Source organism: Cheilinus undulatus, linkage group 2 (assembly GCF_018320785.1).
Source record: "Cheilinus undulatus linkage group 2, ASM1832078v1, whole genome shotgun sequence".
Lineage (NCBI taxonomy): Eukaryota > Metazoa > Chordata > Actinopteri > Labriformes > Labridae > Cheilinus > Cheilinus undulatus.
In genome coordinates this window covers 24,076,186-24,099,454 of record NC_054866.1, presented here as the reverse complement: position 1 = coordinate 24,099,454, position 23,269 = coordinate 24,076,186, and the positions used below count along the sequence as shown (strand labels likewise).

At 39.4% G+C, this 23,269-nt stretch overlaps 1 protein-coding gene across 6 annotated transcripts in view; it reads left to right on the top strand.

Moving 5' to 3' along the window:
- The window catches only part of LOC121526889 (arf-GAP with Rho-GAP domain, ANK repeat and PH domain-containing protein 1-like), a 70,092-nt gene that overhangs the window by 40,048 nt on the left and 6,775 nt on the right, over positions 1-23,269 (top strand). For all 6 annotated transcript variants that reach the window (XM_041813573.1, XM_041813572.1, XM_041813569.1 and 3 more), the window contains exons 14-30: positions 6,817-6,991; positions 7,391-7,525; positions 7,681-7,816; positions 7,951-8,053; positions 10,183-10,375; positions 10,498-10,543; positions 12,414-12,577; positions 14,778-14,990; positions 15,301-15,406; positions 15,498-15,645; positions 16,114-16,197; positions 16,421-16,498; positions 16,871-16,988; positions 17,743-17,856; positions 17,944-18,089; positions 18,182-18,264; positions 19,807-19,866. In XM_041813573.1, coding sequence (XP_041669507.1) covers positions 6,817-6,991; positions 7,391-7,525; positions 7,681-7,816; positions 7,951-8,053; positions 10,183-10,375; positions 10,498-10,543; positions 12,414-12,577; positions 14,778-14,990; positions 15,301-15,406; positions 15,498-15,645; positions 16,114-16,197; positions 16,421-16,498; positions 16,871-16,988; positions 17,743-17,856; positions 17,944-18,089; positions 18,182-18,264; positions 19,807-19,866 — 2,102 coding nt within the window. The remainder of the gene's footprint in view (positions 1-6,816; positions 6,992-7,390; positions 7,526-7,680; positions 7,817-7,950; positions 8,054-10,182; positions 10,376-10,497; positions 10,544-12,413; positions 12,578-14,777; positions 14,991-15,300; positions 15,407-15,497; positions 15,646-16,113; positions 16,198-16,420; positions 16,499-16,870; positions 16,989-17,742; positions 17,857-17,943; positions 18,090-18,181; positions 18,265-19,806; positions 19,867-23,269) is intronic.

Genomic DNA, 23,269 nt, shown 5'->3' with positions numbered 1-23,269 from the left:
TGTTTTGTCTTAATAAATGCATATAGATTTAAAATATTAGTCTCTTAAGCTACTAATAACCACTATCTGTTTCACACCTGAATAAACCGTATCAGTCTACCCCTACTTTTTACAGACATTTGAAACATGCTGAAACTGTTTTGATTTTAAGCAAAAAATCTTTTAAGTGCAAAGAGCTGCCAAAATGTTTTGTGCAGCAGTTTTGGAGTAAGTTTTTGTCCTCATTTAAACCCTTATTATAACACACCATACTTGTTTTATGACATGAATGCCTCTGACTGCTATATATTACATCCTTTTGGATGAGTTAATATCTTCCTAACTGGAAAACCACAACCAAGAGATAACCCTGGGCTTTTTGAGCTTGTGTATGTGTCTTTGACTGTATGATGGTGACAATCTGCATGCTAGTGGTACTTATTTCAGCAAACTGACGTAGCAGAGAGGCAGTAGTTAAACTCTTTATGGGCTTGTTTTTGTTCTTTTATAGTTTTGGAAAATGGCTTTCCATATAAGAGCAGATCAAAGATTCATGTCTTTCACTTTTTTAGTCCCTAACTTGTGTCCCTTTGTCTTTGCTCTCACCCTGATTCCAACTCATTCCTCTTCTTTCTCGTTCATACTGAAGGATTTCAGATTATGATGCTGTCTGAGAATGAGCTGATGTCCCATTTATATCAAAGTGTTTTCTTTTCCTTCCCTTTCTCTTTTTCCATATGTCTTTTCATTCTTCTCCTCTTCATCTGTCTGGATTTTCACCTCCATCTCTCCTTCCCTCTCTCTTGCTTTAAACCGTTTCTGGTGAGGTAATGCTGGAACATATGTGGATAACCGCTCTTCTCATCTGGATTTAATATACAGCCGTGCTTACACACATATATAAATGTGGGTGTGTCATTGATTGGAGGTTCAGTTTTGGCTTAAATGGACAAAGCAGACTTTGCTGTGTATGTGTTTGCATGTCTGTAGGGGGTCTGGTTGTATAGTGCTAAGTTTGTAGCTAAGTACAATCAGTCACTGATTAATGGGCTTCACTGAAACACTTTCATCTTCCTTTCACAATATTTTCTTTCTTCTGTGCCCCTCATTTATTTCTTTTCCTCCACTTCTGTCCCATATAACAGCGGAGGCCAGATGGAGAGCGGAGATTTTTGACACACCCAGATAAAATCTCTCCATCTCTCCTCCTCCTTCTTCTCTAGGGAAAACTGGGAAAGATTCTTGAATTCCCCTCTCTCCTCTTTCTCTCTTTGTTACATTACTCTCTGTTTCATAGGCAGCAGATTTTGGAGGGTGTGAAGTCTTCTAAAGTCATCAAATCCTTTTCCTCATTCATCTTGCTCCTGATTGGTCCAGTTGTTTCAGTCAGAGGACACACCGTTGGCTATTTGATACAGGATTATGAACTTCATTTAACATTGGTGGGCTTTTTTTTTTATCCATTTGTGTTGTAACAAAGATGTTTTTTAGAGTTAGGAATCGCAGTGATCTGTGTTTGGCTGCTTCTAATTGTTTGTTTATTACCTGTTTCATTTTTTGTCAAATTATAGTACACTAGGATTTGAAGTGGCCTGCAGCACAGTGGCTGATACTGGCCTGCAGGGATTGACCTGAAGTATTGACTTTTCTGGCTGTTATCATAGGCTGTAAGCTAAACAGGTCAATGGGATTGTTAAAGTGGATAAAATAGGAGCCAGCAGATGGGCAGTCATTTTCTCTCATAGCTGCAATTTTATAAAACAGGCTTACCCTATGTTTTTATTTGTAGTGTATCATTGTGTCTAGTTTCTCCAAATTTCAGGGTACACTTAGTTTTTCTAAGTTGATTTTTTTTTTCTGAAAGCCCTAAAAAAACATGATTTCAGTCATCAATTTTCATGAGGGGGGGAAAATAAAGGAAAAGGTCCCAAAAGAACAAGGTGGGAAACTTAAGAGAACATAAGTTAATTGTTTCTAAGGAAGTGAAAAAGCAATGGCAAACTCAAGCAGAAAAAGGTGAAGATAGAAAATGTCCGGGGATCAGCACTCTGTCAAGCACATGGTTTCCCCATTGATCCAGTTTTCCAAGATCGTGTGCCAACTCACTGGCACTTGTGTACTTTTTCTACTGGTCTTTCATGTTGTAGGTATTCAAACTCTTTTAATCTTAAAGCTTCTGAACTCTCTCGCCTCTCTGTTTCTTCTCCAGTTGGACTTGTTTCACCCCTTGTTTTTACTGCGGATAGACTCCCACTTCACAGATTTAATGGAGGCTTTTTCCCAACCTTTTACTTCCTACACCGTGTCCCAAAAGTTAATGCACCCCAATGGGCAACATGTTTGTGGGTCTCACTCCAAAATGGGTTGCATTTGGTCAGCCAGATGTTGTGAGGTTGTTCAATTAGTGCATCTGGTTGTGAGAGGCCTATAAACTTCTTAGTTGACCAAGGAGCATGTCACTGAGAGTACCTTTTTGGTAGCGCTGTCTAGATGGCCAAATATCAATCTGGAAAGGCTGCTCTTCCAGAGCCTCAGGTCCACGCTCAAGCCATTGCCCTGCGCAGGGCAGGGAAAACTTGCAGGGAGGTAGCTCAGGACCTTGGCGGAAGCATACAATGGATGAAGAAGTGGTGGCAGAGACACCAGAGTTGTGAGTCCGTTAAAGACAAACCCTGTGCAGGTCGCCCCTCCGTCCTGAGTTCGAGAGCCAAGGACCTCATTTAAATAGGCCAAGGGAAAGAGACACCAATCCTGCCTCAAACTAAGTCAAAGACTAAAGAATCTTGGGAAAGCAGTCTCAAAAAGTACCATCCATTGTTTTCTGACCAAGAAACTGGGTCTCAGAGAATGAAGAAGACAGTGGATTCCTTGCCTTACCAAACAGCAAAAGGAGAAGTGGCTGGCTTTTGCAAGGAAGTATGCCAAAATGACCCCAAGAGACTGGGAAAACTAGGTTTTCTCTAATGAGTGCCCACTCTACTTATGTCCATCTCCCAAAAGCCAAAACGACTGCATCAACACTGATAATCGAAAGAGAGTGCCACCATCTGAATAAGTCAAGTTCAGCGCCCATTGCATGGTCTGGGGGTGATGTCAGCTTCAGAGCTGTCTAAACTGCATGCTGTTCTGAGTGGCTTTCTGGCTTTCTGCACAAAGAGGAATGGCCACCCAACTCCCCAGACCTCAACCCGATTGAAAACTGCTGGGGTATTCTGAACAGTTGGGTGTTCCACAGCCCACCTCCTACCACTATAAAGCAGCTCAATGCAAGGGCTGTGAGGGAGTAGGGCAACATTGAGCCTTCGGTTCGGAAGAAATTATTGCATTCTATATCTCAAAGGCTAAGGGCTGTGATTAAGATGCAGGGGGGGATACACCGGCTTTGGAATAAATGCATTCTGTTGAGTATTCACACTCTGAGTTGACTTTTTCTTTGGTGCACGAACTTTTGGGACACGGTGTATATTCTAATAATGATCAGCTGTGTTGAAATGTATAGTAAACATTTACAGAGTCTGTTGAGGAAAACAGACTATTGGCCTTTTGCAGACGTGGTACTTTTTAATCTGTGCGAGCAAATGTCTTTGTTACTGCTTTAACATTCTCAAACATTATTTGTCATGTCATTATTACCTACGCCAAGGAGGGTATGTGATCAGGTGGGTTTGTTCGTTTGTTTGTTTGTTTGTTAGCAACATAACTCAAAAAATCATGGACAGATTTTCATGAAATTTTCAGGAAATGTCAGAAATGGCATAAGGAAGAACTGATTAGATTTTGGGACTGATCCGGATCACCATCTGGATCCAGGAATTTTTTTAAAGGATTCTTTAATATTGGGAGATAAGGCTAATGGCAGAGGTCTTCGCTGTTACCACTTTACACCAGGAGATGGCAGACATGAGTAACTTCAATCACAGCAGCATGTTTTTGGTACGTTTCTATTCATAGTTTTGGAGTTCATAGAGTTTGAAAGATGCACCCCTGGTCGAGGAGACAAGTCGGAGCATAACAGAGACAAAGACAGCGAATTGTAGCGAGAATACTCACAATGCTGGGAGGAATAGAGAAATATTCACCCTCTGCCATGACTTTCAGTCGTCCGATGAGACCATGGGTGCTTCCGCCATGACAGTCCACACGTAGCAAAGCCAATACTTTGCCTCACCGTGTCTACACCCCACCGATGAGGGAGTAATTGGCAAATTAGATTTTGAGAGTGATTTGGATCACTGTCTAGATCCAGGAATATTTTTAAAGGATTCTTAACTATTGGGAGATAGGGCTAATGGTGGAGGTCTGTGATCTCTGAGTGCTTTTCTAGTTAAACTCTGTTGACTCCACCCAGGGTGTAAACAAACCTGCATATCATTTTAATCATCCCTGGACCTTGTTCTTGCATATGGCCTTGAAATCAGTAACTGAACAGCTTTTCCAGAAAATCTTTTATCAGATGAATTCCTCGTGTTGAACTTCCTCCTTCAAGACTTGACTCCACTAAACAAAAGCAGGCTCACTAGAAGTTTGTCTGACAGTGCTATAGCTCTCTTTTTAACATAAGTCCCTCTCTGATGGACTAGTCTGTTAATAGTCCTGCAGATATGCTGAGAATTACTCTTTACTCTTGAGAGACTAGCACTAAGGTACAACTCAGAAACTCATGTTCTCAAACAAAAAAGCAAATTCAAAAGAATTTGGCACTCCACTAAGATGACAGATTCCCATTTATTCTGGCAGGATAGCCATAATAGATAGATGTAAGCCATTGACGTTTCTGCCTGTTAAAAGACAACTTTTCCTTAACACTGTAACTTTGAGTATGGTCTGGACCTGCTCTTTTTGTTTGGTGTCTTGACATAACATTTATTTTAAATTTACGCTATGCGAATAATGATAGGCTTATTTATATCTGCCACAGTAGTGTAACATCTGAAATACTTAGAAAGCAGCTGTGATAAACACTCTCAGACCAGCTCTAAGGTAAACTTCTATAACCCATATGATGAGATTATTGGAGTGTTTGGGATACTCTGTCTCTAGACAGCCGTCTACAAACTTTTTGTCTGGATGTCATCAGTGGTGATGAGACAGAAAAATGAAGCTTTTCTCTCTGTGTCTCTGTGTAGGGGTCTCTTGTGCAATTTTAATCTTTGTTAATTGGTTTGTTTGTGTGTAAATGTGTTCATAGGGCTTAAATGGAGGAGGGGTTCTGTCTGCATGTGTGACAGAGTGCTGTGGAATTTCTCAGTCAGATCCAGAAGAGCTTATTGGTTTTAACAGAAGACAGACGCTGGTGTGTGTACTGTGTGTGTAACTACACACAGTAAAGGTCTGAGATGTGCTCGTCAGCTGTAAAAACACTGCATCCTCCTTTTCTCAGTCATAACATCTTTCCTATTCTGCCCCCTCCTTCTTCCTCTTTTCTTTGCATTTACTGTATGTGGACAAAACTTCATAACTTTCAGTTCATTGAGGACGACTTTGTCAAGAAACACACGATTTGAGGCTATAAATAATTCTTTAGTTGTTAAGTGGCATTTATGCTGTTAGTTATGCCTGCCTGCCCTTCCACGAGCCTGTGTGGAAAGCATGAAACAGGCACAACAGAATGATGGTAGAATGGCAGTGATTAAGTCAGAAGCAGAATAAAGGAGGAGCTGGGGTGGAGAAGGGTTGCAAGAGCAGCTTGCAGAGTTTAGCCAGGAAGACTGGAAGACAATGCCGTATTTTTATCCCTTTCAAACCAACAAATCAGAATTGATCACACATGGTTGTCATTAAAATCAGAAATCTGTTAAAGAAGATGATTATTGAGTTCTTTGAACTTAAACCGAGGCTTTACGTTGTGACTGTGGTTAGATTTTTGATGTTAGTACCTGTGTTTTCAGCTTTTAATAAGCAGTTGGGTTTTGATTCTGTTTTTCACTTCCCAGCAGATCTGCTTGAATTGTTGCCTTTGTTGTTAGTGCTTCATTTTGCACATTCAAAAGTTGTTCACGTGGATGTAATGGAAACCAGCACAATGTGCTGAATGTTAAGAGAGAGCAGAGAGAAGAACCTAATAAAAACAACTTAATTACAAGGTAGAAATCAATCAAATGTGAAATACATTCAGCTCTAATCAAAGAATAGCTAAAGCTGATCAAACCACCCCCACCTTTAACCATAGTTCAGAGTCCACTTCTCTAGTGCACATCTGGAATAAACAATAGTTCACTGCATGTCCAATGAAAATGGCTACATGTTGCTCTCTTATTAAATGAGCATAAAGTGGATTCAAAGGGGACTCAGCAACTGGCACAAGACTTAGAATGCTTGAGAACACCCTGTTATCATTGAAATGAGCTCCACTGGCCTTACAAATCCCCAAATAATTGCTGAAGTTTTTGGATAGTTCAGTGTTTTAGTGTTTCAACAATAACAGAAAACTCACTGCATCATTTCCGCTAAGTGAGGGTAGAGCAGTGCTGATGGGTACCTGCTTCAGAAAACTGGTTCCACTGTGGTTCTGGTTCATTTTAGTAAGCATATACTCACACACTGAGTTTGATCTCAGCTGTTTCCTCTGTATCAAAGCCAACACAGGATCACACGCCCCGGTTAAGGCCAGGTCAGCATCTGCAGGACCAGAGTACAAACTCATCTCTTTATTGTCTGTTTGGATTCATTGCTGTTTTTTTTCTGCTGGTTTTGCAACTAAACCCACCCCAGACGCAAGTGCTTAATATAAATCCAGTTGTATTACAAATGTTATAAAATTATATTCTTGAAGTGCTTAGCACTTATCTTTTTGTACATTGAACCATTCATGTTTTGACTTTCTTCTTATCTCCCTAGGCTCTCTGTATAAATGTGCAGTGCAGTGATGTTCTTGAGACGCTGAGCCTGATTTTCTGCGGTGCCGATGTAAATTGTTCAACTGGTATGGCAAGTTGGCCCTCCCCTCAGTCCCTGGCCAACGCACACTCACAACCTTTACAGGCTGAACTAATTAGCCACAATCTTAACACAGGTAGAGTATGAATCTGCATGCTCAGGATCACATGAAATCTCACAGCTGTTAAGGGTGACAGATCTAGATCTTTATCTGGTTTCATCCATGTAAACTCTACACAAAGATCCAAAAGAGCTCAAATTTAAGCTCTGTCAGTACTTGGGTATAAACTTGAATAGATATCCCAAAGGGTGTCTTGGCTGTACAGCTGCTGTTCCAGAGACATTTTCTTTCCACCAATAATGATATTTCTAAATGTTACATAACCAAAAACATTCCTGCCACACTGAGGAGTGTTGAGGGCATTCGTAACTTTCCCATTAACTGTGTCAAAAGCATTACACTCCTAATAGATGGCAGCTTTTACATTAAGTCTTGCAAATAAAGATTACGTGACTTTGTTTAAACCTCCTGCAGAGCTGCCGAGGTCAGAGGTGGGCGGGGACATGGAAGCGCTTCATTATTTACCACAACCTTGTGTTTCGCACAATGGATTCCTGTTCAAGACTGCATCCATGGCTCGGGCTGTCAACGAGCGCAAGTCCAAAGAGGGTTTGTTAAGCTTCACAACAGTTAAATAGATTGTGTATTTTAAGGCATTTTTAAGCACAAAGTCATGCTGTTCTTAAGCAAAATGTAGAAAACATATCTATAGAAGGCAATTGTACTGTTCTGATTGCTAAATACCAATGTGTTCCTCGGTGTAGAATTCAGTCGCCGCTGGTGCACACTCAATGATGGCACCTTCAGCTACTATGAAAGTGACAAGAACTCAAATCCTAATGGAGCTCTGAAGGCAACAGAAATAGTCTGTTTGGCTGTGGACGTTCCTGAGAGACATGGGTATGCACACACACGTGAACACATAAAGAAGTTTTTTTCCTTTTGGTACAGAATCAAAAACATCTAAAACACTGCTTTTATTATTGCCTCCATCTCACTTCCTCTTGATCCCTCTCTCTCACTCTAACCCTCAGGTATGACCACACCTTTGAACTCTACTCAGAGTCAGAGCGTCTCTACCTGTTTGGCACTGATGACCCAGAAAGCCACAAGGAATGGGTCAAGTCTATTGCAAAGGTAATCAAAACATTATTAAACGTGTAAAGACAGATTCTCCTTCTTTTTATCAAGTGGTCTTTTATTTTCAGGTAGAGGATCTGAAAAAGTCATCTTTTTTTAATAACAGTGGAGAGCTCTGTTGAGTGGAAGGTTTGCAGTCCCAGCTGCGCTTATTTGGAAAGTGTTGCTGAGCGGTCAGGACAGGGTTTGGCTAATGCTGACTTTTTTCCTGTCTTACTTATTTTCCTTTAGAGTTGCAGCCTTCATAGCTGAGATAAAATGTCAGCTGCATGATGTCGTGGTGTGAAAAAAAAAAAACTTTCTTGGATCTGCTTTTAAAAGCTAGTAGGGGTGTAAAAGTACGCGTATTCGGAGCGTACCCATTCGGTACGGGCCTCTCGGTACGGTACAGACGTGTACCAAATGAATACATGTGGAACGAAGCTCATACACAGAACACCAGAGCGCAACTCACTGTCACAATGTCCTGGCAACCACAGAACCACACAACCACAGCAAACGTCAGCAACAGCCTGAATATGCCCAGATAAAAGTGTCCTGTTTAGGAACACTTTGTTGCCCAGTAAAATACAACAGTGGACAAAGACAACAATAATCGCACTGACTTTATTCAGCAGCTGACAGCACATCGTCCAGCGGACCAATAAAAGCATTTAAAAACGCTCCACTCAAACTAGAACATCACTGTGAAGAGGAGGATTAACAAAAAGTCTCTCTACAAAATAACCTTAGATAATTGTAATGTTTACGCACATATCAGACCGTATACAGTATTTATATATGGAGGTGAAAACCAAGAAAAGTCTGCTGGTCGGGACTCGATAACCAGAAGACATTGTCTTTTCTCTCTTCTGCTCTCTGTCTGTCTGTAACAGACCCTAACAACTGAAGTGTAGGCTACATTTTAATGAGATGATAAAAGGACTTAATACTAGTACTTACGATGGCTGAATAAACAGGTCACAGGCATTGATGCTTTGACAGAGGGCAGAAAGAGCAGAGACACTCAGCAGCGCAACTTCAATACAAACATTATTCTTCTTTGTGTGGAGTTTAAGATGTGTTATTTCCAAGTTATTTACAGCGCAACTGCTGTGAAACAATCAGGAGATAACATATTCTACATCACTTTGTGGCCCAATCTACCTGGATCTTTTGCTATGCGTTTCTCAATCAGTCAGCTGCACTTTCATGCCACTTCCTTCTCACACACACACAGATGCATAACTGACACACCAGCAGGATCTTGGTTGAATGAAAGCTCATCAATCCACCAACTGACTGGAGAGTGTCTGCCCTCATATTTTGGGCATATAAATTAATCTTATAGCTCATATGATACCACAGTATAAAGATAGAATAAATATTGAATAATTGAGCAAAATACAGACAGCTTTGTAGCCTTCCTATAAATTTGGGGGATCGAGATTGAAAATCCGCCCATTATCAAGAGGCGATGACATTATTATTAATTTTCAGTCAACACCATTGATCAATATGGTCTAAACAAGGAAATGAATTGGTCTTGATTTTTGTGATGTTTGTGATGCATTGCATGGAATCATATGTGTTCTATTAAAGATGTATCAGATATTTCCTACTAGTAAAAGACTTTAAGTTTTGTGTGGGCTGTCTGTTTAAAGTTGCTGTACATATGTCATTCTCTGTTCCCTCCAAGGTAGACACCTGCTGTGTCTGAATGTCAGTGAGTTTGCACCATATGAAAAATTGTGAATTTGAGTTTGCCTTCATGCTGTGATTACCTTTTCCTGTTCTGAGATACACGAGTTTTTAACTGTTGAAGCACAGAGTCCCTTCTTTGTGCAGCAAACTATGTTCTCCACATGGATGTGGATGTGTCACTTTTGCAGATAGTAATACAACACCCAGGTAATCCTGGATGAGCTGGATAAAGACAAATTCACTGCTTTTATTGAAATGACCATTTCTAGAGGTATGAATGCCAATAGCGTAACCACTGCAGGATCTTTAATCTTCCATAACTCATTTTTGGTTATTACAGAGTTTTGCAATAAACGGACTAAAGTGGTTAAAAACTCCTCAAAAGAGTGAGAAAACTTCACTGTGTGAATTACAAAGCAATACTACTTTCTTTTTATCTGCAGACCTTCATCCCAGCATCTGCAGAGCCATTACTGAGGTTAGGCTTTGAGCGGATCGGGCGGCTGAAGTGTAAAGACGGTTTGAACCTACAAACATCCAAGGTCGGCTGGTTTGCTTTGGTGGGCTCCACGCTTCATGTCTACTTGGCTGATAGCCAAGGAGAGGAGATCCACCTCCGTAAACTCAATGAACTCTGTGAGTGGGACATAAAAACACTAACACATGGATGTACATTTACTACTAAAATTCATTTGGAAATGAAGTACAAATATACATGCAAATTTGAAATATAATTATTCAATATATTTTTTTTAAAGCTATTCAACAAGACAATGAGGTGCTGGTTCTGGTGGAGAAAGGCAGGTGAGAGAAGAGATTAATAGTTCATACAGAAAGAAAAAAGATAAAATAATCAGGGTTGTCCCGACCCTGATCATGTGTATCGGATCGGAGCCGATATAAGCATTTTTAATTAATCAGAGATCGGCAATTTGATCCGATCAGCCCAGCCCATCATTTACATCAGCTGTTGTAGACAGAGCACAATTTACGCCAGACTGTAACACACCAATAGTAGCAGCAACATTAGCATTCCTTGTGTGTTTGAAATGTCAGTGGTGTGGAAAAACGTCAAATGTGAGAGTGAAAACAGTCCAGTGGCCACTTGCAGCATCTGTAACATGACCGTTTCACGAGGTGGTAGCAGCAGAGCTGCATTTAACTCTACAAATTTGATCCATCATCTCCAAACTAAACATACAGCGGAATACATTGACTTCACCATAGCAACAGGCAGCTTCACCGAAGCAACGTCTTCTGGACTTTAAGAGAACCGGCAAGTACCCTCGAGAGAGCGATAAGGCAAAAAAGATAACAGAAAAAGTGGTGGAATTCATTGCTTTGGACTGTCCTATCTCCGTGGTGGAGAATTTGAGTTTTTGTCGTCTTCCTCTGCTTTTGGACCCACACTATGCCCTTCCGTCTCGACATTACATTACTGACACTGCCTTACCGGAGCTGTACAACAAAGTATGAGACAGCATACTAGAGAATTTAAAAAGCAACATCACTACCGTTAGCTTCACTACAGACGTTTAGAGCTCTGGTGTTTGCCCCATGTCACTGCTGAGTCTCACTGCACAGTCCTCCACCTTTGAATTAAAGTGTGCAGTATTACATGCACGGCAGTTGCGTGGGTCTCACACAGTAGAGCATGTAAAGCAGGCCATTGAGAATGCTGGTTTTCCTAAACAAGAACCTTCACTTCATTTTAAAGTAACAGTGGGTAAAGAAATTAAAGTGAAGGAGGAAAAAGTGATGTAGCAGCTCCAGTTGCATTTTAAAATTGCACTGTAATAACAATAGTGCCTTGTATTTGATGTTTGGGTTATATGCAGTGTTGATGTTTTGGTTCATGTCTCAGATTAAGCTGCTACATTTTGATAGTTGTTGTTTTGATCTGTATAATTCATTTGTTTTTGATCCTATTCAAGTTAAACTGTTTACACCACTTTAACGTGGAGTCAGGATGTTTTTAATTAATTTTTTGAATTCAGGTTTTCTTGTGACTAATGTAGTCAAGTTAATTAGCACTTCTAAGTGGAACTATAATATTTCAAATTAATTTATCGAATTAATTTGTTATTGTGACTATTGACTCTGCTTTCATCACCTCTAAGTGGAGCTGAGGTTATTTGAGTTCACTTTTTTTGGCTGCTCAGGTCTGTCAGCTGTTTTGACCCCTTTTACAACAGAACATACAGCTGAGCAGAACTGTGATTTTATGGGTTTTACAACAGTGATGGCTGTACTGAGTTAAATGGAATAAGTCTGAGATATCTAGTAGTTAATCAGTTTCCTTCAGTTATTTTTGCAAACAAAAACAATTGAAACTTTTATCTAGATAATTATGAGTATTGGATCAGGACCCAGTACCGGCAGATATTCAATATAAAAAAATCGGATCAGGATTGGAGGCCAAAACTGCTGATCGGGACAACCCTGAAAATAATATTTGCATCAGTGCTAAAGTTGATCATGTTTTTAAAGAGTAGAGCCACTGTAAACTTTATTGAGTTGATAATATAAAAAGCCTTTTCTTTTTAAAATATAATCCTTTAAACATGATATGATTATATTTCTGCATGTTTCTCCTCACTTTCATGCTCCTTTTTGCCATCTGTTCTCCCCTTGTTGAATGATTTTGTCCCTTTTTTGATCTTTCTTTATAAAGAACTCTGTACATTGAAGGAGAGAGGAAGTTAGACTTTGCTGGCTGGTGCGGCGCCATCCAGGCTGCTGCAGGGAGCGGGGGAGACACTCTGAGCCAGCAGCAGCTGACAGAGACAGACATCCCTGTCATAGTACACAGCTGCATCGACTACATTACACAGTGTGGTGAGAGAGACAATGGCATATTTAGAGTTTGATGAGGGTTCTCTTTATAACGTGGTTTTTATTAAAAAGAAATACACACACAGGCCTTAATCTGCTCTGCTTACCTCTACCTCATACATGTATGTATGCATGCATCTGTATAGCAGACATTTTCATATACAGGCGACACTTGCTGTAAGAATCTTCCATGCTGTTACTCTGTGTGCACACCTTGAACTCTCTGTATTTATGTCCTTGTATGACTTACAAGACACAGCAGACCACAAGACAACAAAACCACTCTGTTCCACCTCCGTTTCTCATTTTGCTACTTGCTGCCTCGCTTTCCCTCTCTTGTGTTTGCCCTTTTTATCCTCATTCCTCATTCTTTGTCTTCCTCCCACCTCAAACAGCTGACCTGGCTTCTTTCACTCACTTCTTCACTTTGATCTTCTCCATTTTTGTCCTTTCATTGCTACTTTTGCTTCTGCTGTCTGTATGCTCTCTGTTTTTATGTGTGATACGGCTATGTGTCTTACTCCCTCATTATGCTGATATTTTCTGTTTTAATGGCTGTAATCTTTATCCCTTTTGTCAGCTTTCCTGAAAACCATAGAGGAACTGTCTGCCTTCTTGTAATATAGTGGTCATTTATTGTGACACAACATCTGATGTAATCATCCTTTATGTTGTAATGTAGTGTGGGATATTTCAAACCATTGAACAAACTTTGGAAACTAATTGTGGACCTTTGATGTTTGGAGATGTATGAGGAAATACGGGTCATTAGCCTTGGGTTTCTGTCTCCTGACAACTAACACACATTTCAGATAAGAAGAGGCCATCTAGTGGACAGAATTTGTACTGCATCAGTGAAGCACATTCCACATCCAGGGCACATACATTTATTTTGTAATTTATTTCTTAAAAATCTGTTAAAAACAAAATGATTGAGCTTACCATCTGTTTAACTGTTTTATAAGAATTCTTTGATTTTGCATGAACCTCCTAAGACCCTGCATTCAAATATGAGGACATTACGGTTGAGCTTTCCTGCAACATAGTTATAATTATAATTATTATAATGCTATTGGAATTATTTTTAGATCATTATCAGGAATTTCACTTACATTAAGGTAATTTTCTTGAACTGGTAGAATTTGCTTTGAAATTTGCAGGGACAATTTTTAAATTTGTTTGGATATATGGGGGAAGTTGCTTCAATATTCACGATTTTTATGGAAATTTTGAGGATATGTTCGTATGTTTTAGAGAGTTTCATGGGAAGTTTTGGAGGAAATTTGCTTAGGATGTTTTCTGCATTTTATGGGAATTTGGGAAATTAATTTTAGACTATTTGAGGATTTTTTTTTAGAAATGTTCTGGTATTTTTATGTAAATTTTGTAAATGTATTTTGGGTGATTAGATTTGCACTTATGGGGGGAATTTACTTTGAAAATTTTTGTATTTTCTTGGAACCTTTGGGAAATTATTTGTAAAATTTTGGGAATTTAATTAGGAACTTTGTAAGATAGCACTTTTTTTTAATTTTAGAGATTCTTTATGGTAATTTCAGGGAATTTGTTTGGGTATTTTGGGGAAATTTTCTCTTATTTTCATAGAATTTTGGTGGATGTATTTGTAAATTTTGGAAATTGACAAGAACTTTTAGGGGAACTAGCTTTGAAATTTTGGGTAATGTTCATTAATATTTTCCAGAATTTTCATGATAATTGTTTGAAATTTTTTAAGATTTATTTTGGTGGATTTGCTTCAAAATATTCAAATACTTTATGGAAATCTTGAAGATATGTTTGTATATTTTTGAGAGTTTCATTGGAAGTTTGAGGGAAATTTCCATAGGTTTTCTTTTGTCATTCTCCCGGGAATTCTTAGAAATTTTTTGGATGCTTTTCCACCATATTTCCCTCAATGACTGGTACCATTTCTTTCTGTGAGGATTTTCTGCAGAAACGTAACCTTTTAGAGATATGTGGTGGACTGCATTTTTTGGTGAAAAAACAAAGGAAGCCCTGTTTGAAGACAAGGATGATTTTTAAACTTCTCAGGTCCTGCTAATCCCAAATAAGTGGGAGAAACTAAAATTGCATTCCAAACAAAAGCACGGGTCTTAGGAGGTTAATGTGTATTTCAGACCTTTTCCCACATGGAATCATTCCCATATGTAAATTTCCTGTAACATGATATTTTTCTTACCAGGCTTGACATCAGAGGGGATCTATCGAAAAAGTGGTGTGAATTCCCGGGTGGCAGCGCTGTGTGAGAGATTCCGTCAGGATGCTCGCAGTCTCCGTCTGAGGGAAGGAGAGCACCAGGTGGACGACGTCTCCACTACACTCAAGCGCTTCTTCAGGGAGTTAGAGGAGGGACTATTCACAACAGAGGATGCCAGGACCTGGCTCAGTACTGCTGGTAAGATCTACCACAGGAACCTTGTTCTCTTAAGTGCTGTTAAGCTGTGATTTGAGGACAGGTCAGTTCATCCACAGCCTTAAACACATTTTTCCACTTACATCTAGTGCTACCCAGCCATTTATGTTTGTTTTATGAGGTTTGACAACTGAATGTGTCTGTAAGAGTCTCATATCTGCCTCCCTTTCTCCTTTTTTGGAACTCTTTCATCCTGTGCTTTCCACCCTTTTTCCTGACACCTTGATCCTGCTCTTCTTTTTATTTCCTCTGTATTCACAATTTTACTCCCCCCCTCTATTTCTGACTTCAGCCATGCAGGATGAAAGTATGAAAATCTCCCAGTACAAGATGCTTGTGAAGAGACTGCCGCATGTCAACAGGGCGACACTACAGGCCCTTATCAACCACCTCTATTGGTGAGAGACCTGCAAACATAAAACATGCAATCAGAGTCCTCATGTGTTCTCGGTGTCTCATTCTGTTCATGTGTAATAACATGTGTTTCAGTGTGCAGTGTTTCTCTGAGCTGAACCAAATGAACCTCCATAACTTGGCTATAGTATTTGGTCCCACGCTTTTCCAGACAGATGGGAAGGACTACACTGCTGGCCGCGCCATAGAGGACCTCATACAGAACTACACACTCATCTTTGAGGTCAGACCCACAGCTCATTACAAGACGGGGTTCATGGGAGGGCACATTTTCTCTTTGACAAGCTAAGTTATGATTTGTTGTACTGTCAGGGAAATATGCTGTTGATTAAGCCCTGGTAGATAGATAACATACATACAGAACACATATATATCAGTGGATATATTTGGTTCCATTGTGCAGTCATTGTTAAAAGTGACTGATCTTTAAAAGGAAACCATCCAGCCATAGAAAGACTTATTTTAACCACATTAAATTTGTTTTGATGGGATTACAAATGTGGTGTTATGTAACAGCCATGAGCTCAAATAACATCGGTATTAAATCTCTAGTTTCCTTTGGGTCTCACAGCAATAATAAGTAGATAATTAGGTTTGAAATGCTGTTGGGGATTTCTGCTAGAGATCCAAAGATTGCCATGATGTGTAATTAAAGTATCATAACATATGATGATTGATTCATTGTCTGCAGGTTGATGAGCAGCAGCTACAGAGGCAGCTAAAGGAGATTACTGTTATCATCCAAGTGCGAGAAAAACTCAACATGAAGTTTCCTGTGAGTCTTACATAGTCACACAAATCAATTTAACAATGTAGTTTATCTTAGAGAGAGCAGCTGCTATGTAGATACTGCTAATCTTTCTTTTCATCACTGTCATAATCTTTATGATAGTGTGACATGACAGTGTTGTTTGAAATCAGTGTTTCTTATGTCAGTTTCATAAAGAAATGAATTGTAACGTAATGATAATTGATTTTTCATGATTGTGAAACTTCAGAGCACTGAACCTGGAGGTCACTTCATCTGCACAGTTTACCTGGAGGAGAAGAGTGATGCAGCAGAGCAACATGTCAAGGTGACCAAATGACACAATATTAATTTACATTCTACATACATACTAAAGGGCATTGTCAGACAGCAGTATAAAGACGTTTAGAGATACAGATGTAACAAAAAGGTGACTGACACCACATTGCACTGAATAAATACAATAATTGTGCACTTAACCTTTTAGAGGCATTTGGTATCATATGTTAAACATATATTGTGATTTTTCCTTATGTGATGTTAGGGACTACATCATTTATTGCAGAATCACTTTGTCATAGTATAATTGTTACTGTGGGCCTTGTATCCTACCAAATCGTTTAAGTGACCCTGCAGTTCCCACCCCTAGCAGCCACTTTTTTCCTATTTGCTGAGTTTACTGTGTGACTTTCTTTATCAGATCCCTGGTTCTATGACAGCAGCAGAGCTGACCTGTGAGGTCCTAGACCGGCGTAACATCCCAGCTAAAGATAAAGAGTACTGGAGCTGCTGGGAGGTCAGCGACAAGGAAGAAATGGGTAAGATGGATAGAAAGACAGAGAGAGAAACTGATTATCTTTGATTCATAAATATTTACCCTTCAGACCTCTTTTAAATCAAGGTCCAACATTTTCCCCTGTATTATTAAATCCATTCAGAAAGCAGCATGTGCTCACATCTAATATTGACATGACATGAACCAACAGCGAAACGATATAAAATGGCTCCACACTCCTGTGTAGCCCTCCATTCAAACTGCAGACTGACCTATACAAAGTGACACACTAACTCCACAGGCAAAGAGATCATTCTCAGCATTGTGACGGTGTGTTGTGGTTTGTTTTTAGCCTTATATGTGGGCCATCTGGTTCCCTACCATGAAGCCTGCAGGTGGCTTGTCAATGCCAAAAAAGCTCAGCATATCTAGCAAATTTCCTGTCACTGCCCAAAAATCCCAACCTGCTGTTTAGAGGAGGAGACGGATACTGAGAAAAGTGAGGAAAGGAGGGAAATTAGAAAGAGGATGAGCTAAGGGAACTCCTGTCACTCACTTGTTTGAAACAACAACAACAACAGAAGCTTTTTTTGGGCTTGTTATGTAGGTTTAAAGCAGAGACAGAGTGACTTCACTGTTAGCGTTCAATTGTCTGTTAAAATAAAAACTCCATAACCTTTCTCCAGTTTCTAAAAATAATGTGCTCCAGCATCAATCATGGTGTCAAGAGCTCAGAGAATGACAGGCACTTTTATTGTTTTGTAAGACCCTGTGTTGTGTCATTGTGCTGTTCTCAGAGCGCCCTCTGCACTATCAGGAGAGAGTATTACCCATCCTTCACTCCTTTGGGACTGATTCCCATCTACTCATAAAGAAGCACCTCGCTATGGACACGATGGTCATCTATCTTGGTAAATACAGACTAAACTAATGTAAAGAAGCTAGTGCATAGCATAGTGTTCATATTCCTTTATTAAATCATCCATTCTGCTCTTCAGCGAGTAAAGTGGATGCTGCCAAACATGGGAATATGAAATTCAGAGAAGAGCGAAGCATCTTGGGATTAGGACTATCTTCTGGGAGTTTCCATGACCGATATTTCATCCTCAATTCCAACTCACTGAGAATGTACAAGGAAATCAGAGTAAGATTTACAAAGTTAATCTCTATTAATCTGTCTCTTTCTGTCCTTTCTCAGACTCATTCACTTTGTTTCTTTCTCTCACCCCCTGTCAGAGTAACCGTGCAGAACGAGAATGGCCGGTGAAAAATCTCAAAGTCTACCTGGGTATTAAGAAGAAACTCCGTCCTCCGACATGGTGAGCACCTGCAGGACTGATGTCACTTCTATTATCCTCACCAAAATTGAGTAGCAAAACAGCATGAGCTATGATACCATATTAGGGAGGAGAAAACCTTAACCCAAAGAAAACAATATCCTATTGTCTATCACTCACAAAAACTTTCAGAAAATAATCCCTCTTTGTCCCTTAGGAGTATAAAGTGTGCAAGGCTGTGCATAATAGGAAAATAGTAATACAGTATATATATACACAGTGCCTCTAAAAGGTATCCACAATTGGATGTTTTAGCCTTTTATTGATTTTATAATCATTCGTGGTCAATTTTTACAAATTATTTGACCCGAAAAGTCCTGTTTAATGTCGAAGCAAAACCAGATTTCAACTAATTGTCAATTTAACAAAAATATGTAAGGTAAAATAAGTGACTGCATAATTTTTTACTCCCTTCTTTTAAGTGACTTATGGAGATACAGCCAGTTGGTGTTGGTAGTCTCACAATTAATGAAATGGGTATCAGCTGAGTGTAGTGAATGTGTCTCAAGTGATTGTTGTATAAAGACACCTATGTCTGGAAGGTCCTATCACTGGTTAATCAGTATTCCTGGCAACCATTACACCATGAAGACAAAGGAACACTCCAAGCAACTCAGAAAAATAGGTTATTGAAAAGTATAAGTCAGGGGATGAATCAAAAAAAATTTCAAGGCACTGAACATCCCTTGGAGTTCAGTTAAATCCATCATCAAGAAATGGAAGAAACATTGCACATGTGTAAATGTGCTGAGATAAGGCTGTCATCACAAACAGAGTGACCATGCAAGAAGGAGACTAGTGACAGAGGCAACCAAGACACCATGAAACTCTGAAGGAGTTACAAGTTTCAGCAGCTCAGATGGGAGAGACTCTGCACATAATGATGCTACGTGTAGTCCACTTCTTCAGCTTGACTTTAAAAGAGTGCATCACTACTCTTTTATGACTTAGTTTTAATAAACCACAAAGCAAAACAAAAGATGAATAATTTAGATTCTGTTAAAAAGTATCAGTGCATCTTAAGCCTTTTCACATGCTACTAGTTTTGTCTACAGATGTACTTATGAGTGGATATGCTTTTAACTAATAGAATAAGTGAAAATTTTAAATGACAGTTTCTGAAGGACATACATGAAGACAATATTTTTCGCAATATTTAAGAAATTTTATTTATTTTTAATGAACTGTCCATTCAATTCTTTATTTGAAGCAAATGTTTCAAAGCCTCAGAGCTTTCTCTTCAGTATTAATTATTTGAAAATCTTACACAAGCTGAGAGAAAACTCTGTAATCCCACATGCTCTTCAGCAAAATAATCATAAGGAATAATGAATGTTTTTTCTGTAATAATTAATGTCCCAATTTTAGATGCATGTTACTGCCTTTTCTGTAATGGCTCATTGGGACTGAAAAGTGACCACTAGGGGGCAGATTTAGCCAAAGAATCACAAGCACTTGTGCATTAATGACCATGCTGCTATTGAGCTGATGCTATCTTTCTGTCTGTTTCTGTCTTTTTCCTAGTTGGGGGCTGACAGTGGTGTATGAGAGTAAGAAACAAGAGAAACCAGAGAGACAGCAGTGGTGAGTAGCTGTTCAGTGCTACATGTGCTGTATACAGACCTTTCAAATAAAAAACATAGCTGTCAGAGCAGAGCAGTCAAAGCTCTGGAGTGTTCTGCTCATGTTGACGAGCATAGATGGGTTGTTAAAATGGTTGAATTGCTGTTTCACCTTCAAACTGAAGACAACTTTGGATCTGTGCCTCATAGTAAGACTTCAATGATTTACCTGTTTCAGTAGAAAAGAAGAATCCATTTCTGTCCCTTTGCAGTTACAGCATCCCATTTCTCTGCCGTTCTATATAGGCCTTAGTATTAACTTATTCAGTCCTCCTGTTACTTTCTCTGTTGATGATGTCTTATTTTCCTTTAGTGGCAGCATAATCACATTTTTGATGCGCATGCAAACATGACCAATGTTAGACACCGCTAGCTGCTTTCTCAGTAAGCAGAGAAAACGGGTCAGATCCCTGCGTGAGAGTTTGGAAGAGGAGGCATATGAAAGGTCGTCTCCACCCAGGAGGGAAACACACATGAATACACCTGTAACCAGGACTCTATACTAATCCAGGGTCTGTTCACGTCAACATGCTCCTGTATGTGTGCGTATATCACATTTATATGTGTAGCTCCATGTGCATGCTCAGTGTGTGCTCATGTTATAGAGGGCTGAATGCTGTCAGCAGCTGTAGACATCAGCGCCACTGTTAGAGGAGTGCTGTTCTCATCACGCTGTAGGCAGCAGTGTTTCTCGGTTACGCTCTGTGGCCTTATCGCTCACAGAAAATAAAGAAACACACCTGAAAGGAAGAAACAGAGAGGGCAGGAATGGAGAGGAAAGATAAAGATGACGTAAAGAGGAAGTGGAAAAAAAGGAGAGACAGAATGTCACATAGAAGAGAGAGAAACAGTGTGTTAACTTTGATATTAAGCATTAACTTTGTGGAAAAGAGTGTAAGAGATAAAAAAAGCACAAATGTGCAAAAATGAATAGATGAGGTACTAAAACTTGGGGCTTTTCTTCCAATCTAACATAGCTACCTACACTTAATGTGGCTTTATTTGATCCTGTTACTGCTTCTTTCCACTCAAAACTCCTTTTACTTACCTAATTTTCCCTCATTGTAGCACTATCTTATCAGCACGTGCCAGCAGCAGCTGTCCTTTACTCAGGGATGCTGCTATATCTTCAGAATATTATGTAAATTTGAATCAGTGACTTTATGAAAACGTACAGTGATTAACGAGAAGCATTTTCTCCTCTGCAGCTGATAATGTTCTAGATTAGCGACCCAGTTAATTGCACAGAAAGTACATGGGTTGTAGAACATTACAGAATACTGAACTGTACGTATGCATGCTCCAACGGAGTCACTGTCCTGTTCTGCATCCCAACAAACACTAATGAGCTCTGCAGGCCTTAATGATGTAAACTTGGGAAAAGGAGGAGCAATGTGCATGTGTGGGAGAGAGGGAGAAGTTTGTGTGTTAGGGGTATTGGCATGTGTGCCAAATCTCTTGACTGTAGCTAAATTTATGTCTGTGGTGTGCTCTGCTATATTCTGTTTGGCTCTTAGGTTTCAATCAGTGTTTTGTTGTATCTCTGTGGAAAGAAATTGCGAAATTATCATGCTCATAACAATAATATCTGTATAAATAAAACCTGTTTATTCAGCATCCCAGCATGGGTGATGGCTCAGGGGGCTTTATGATGCCAACCTGATTGGCAAAAAATATGCACATGCACAGAGAGCAGAGACATGTATTACCTTTTTATGAACACAGCTGCAAGAACAAATCAGTGTGTCTCTTTGTGGGGAGTTTAAATGAGGAATGACGCTGTCTGATAATCATGGACTGTATGAAGAATGGACATCACAGGAGCAGGAAAGAAGTGAAGCCAAAACATTTAGAGCTCCCCCTGCTGAATGACTGCAGTATAGGCCATAAAGCCTACTTCCTCCATGTTAACAAAGGGAACATGGGGCAAACTTTAAAATTATAGTAAACATCAAACACTGGTCAATTTAAATTTTTTTCTAGGCTAGTCAAACGATTAACATTTTTCATCACAATTCATGTCAGAATTTCTGCTGCCAATTGTGATTAATCTCCCCAGTTTTGTTGCATTTTGAAATTCCACAATTTTCATTAGAATTTTTTTTGTTTCTGTTGGATTTTTACCTGCTTAAACCTGCAGTAACTGACCCTCTGTTTGGACACAAACCTGCTTTTATTTTGAAATGAAATTTTAAAAAACCTTTTGGTAGATCAAAGATAATGATGCAAATTTAAGATTTAGCTGTGGGTTAAAAATGTGCTGTAAGTGACAATAAGGCATGCATTAATGGGATTTTTAAAATGAATGGGCTTCCAGGGCTCGGGAACCTACGTTACATGGTGTTGCATTATGGGGTGTGGCAGCCATGTTGGGGGCTACAGTAGTAAATAAATGGAGACAAAAAGTGCTTGAAAAGATATTGGTGCAGATTTCAGATAAGCAGCTTTATGAGGCAGAAGGGGAGGCAGCTTTTTGGTTTAATGATCCCCATGTGTGGAACAAGCTCCCGGAGTACCTGAGGTCTGCTACAACTGTACAGGTGCAGCCCTCACCTCATATCGGCTCATAATTCGAGGCTAAAAACATTTCTGGTCATTGTAACTTTTAAAAAAGTTTGTTACAAGGGTTCCTGCAGATCCTTGAAAAGTCTCCAATAGTCTTAAATTGCGCATTTGAAATTAAAGGCTATTAAAAGTCTTAGAAAATCAGGTTTTTACCAGTGAGATGTCTTACATTTTAGCAGGCACTCTGGATAAGACATGTCCTTATCCAGTCTTTGTTTCTAGCCATCCTTATATGTTTTAATAATCTTCCCTCACAAATTGTAGCATAAACATGCTCCATAATTCAGGGAATTCAGGGTTGGATGTTGTATATTTCCTGGAGGAGGACCCCAGACCCCTCTCTGATTGTGTCCGACTTAAGCTCTGTACTGTTGTGAAACACTTGTCCAGTTTTCTAACATCTGGGCTGCAGGCTGCCCACTTAAAAATTCTTGCAGCCCACACTTATTTTACAAAGTCCTCCCTGAAAAAAATATTGTTCTATGTTTTAATAATTAAATTGTTTAGAATCAGCTCAGCACCAAAAAAAATCACATCTAATGCCTCTACTCTATCAAGATAGAGTAGAGGCATTAGATGTGATAGGAATCATCAAATTTATTTTGCCATATACTGTTTGACATTTCATAAACAGTTCGTTAAATCAGAAAATTCAGTCCTGGTCTGGTGTACTGAGAAATCTCATGCCACTTATTTTTCACAGTTTAATGTGCAAAATGTGGTATTAATTTTCTCAGTTCAGGTCTTAAGAACTCTTTATTTGATCCATAAAAGCGTGTGGGAAAGCTGGTAAATAAAGT